Below are 464 nucleotides of genomic sequence, written 5' to 3'. Positions count from 1 at the left end.
AAAGGTTTTACTGATGAAAATACATCTTGTTTTCAATTTGTATCATCAAAGTCCTATCAAACAACATTCAGCACGATCACTATCTTCACGGTAATAATTTCTGTTACAATATAATTACTTTTTTTCTAAAAAAAAATATTATTTCTAGGAAAGTATATTGTTACTGCTACCACCACAGGTAAGACAATATATTTCCATATAACACAACCTCTTTCCTTATCGTATGCTCAAGGGTCACTCTCAAAATCCACCCACACTCTCCACAGTCACCTAACTGCTTGTTCTTGCATTTATTAGGGCGACTCTGATTCTGCTCCTGGTGGCACTCGTGGCCTCAGTTCATGCTGGGTGGTTCTTCGGTAGCAGTGCGAACGAGGAATCACATGACGTTAAGAAGAGGTGAGAGTCTGCAGCCCTCTTTTGTGTTTAAAAGCAAAGGGGATGGTAATGGCGTAGGTGTTGGG

The 464-nt window shown here is 39.7% G+C and overlaps 1 protein-coding gene across 1 annotated transcript in view; it reads left to right on the top strand.

Moving 5' to 3' along the window:
* Positions 1–464, top strand: part of LOC119589195 (phosphopantothenoylcysteine decarboxylase subunit VHS3-like) — a gene marked incomplete in the record, with an annotated part of 3,207 nt that overhangs the window by 1,181 nt on the left and 1,562 nt on the right. The window contains 1 exon segment of the mRNA XM_037937792.1: positions 298–399. Coding sequence (XP_037793720.1) covers positions 298–399 — 102 coding nt within the window.

The sequence above is a fragment of the Penaeus monodon genome, chromosome 25 (assembly GCF_015228065.2).
Source record: "Penaeus monodon isolate SGIC_2016 chromosome 25, NSTDA_Pmon_1, whole genome shotgun sequence".
In the NCBI taxonomy this organism is placed as follows: domain Eukaryota; kingdom Metazoa; phylum Arthropoda; class Malacostraca; order Decapoda; family Penaeidae; genus Penaeus; species Penaeus monodon.
Note: the sequence above shows the minus strand (reverse complement) of the source record. Positions and strands in the feature narration are given on the sequence as shown.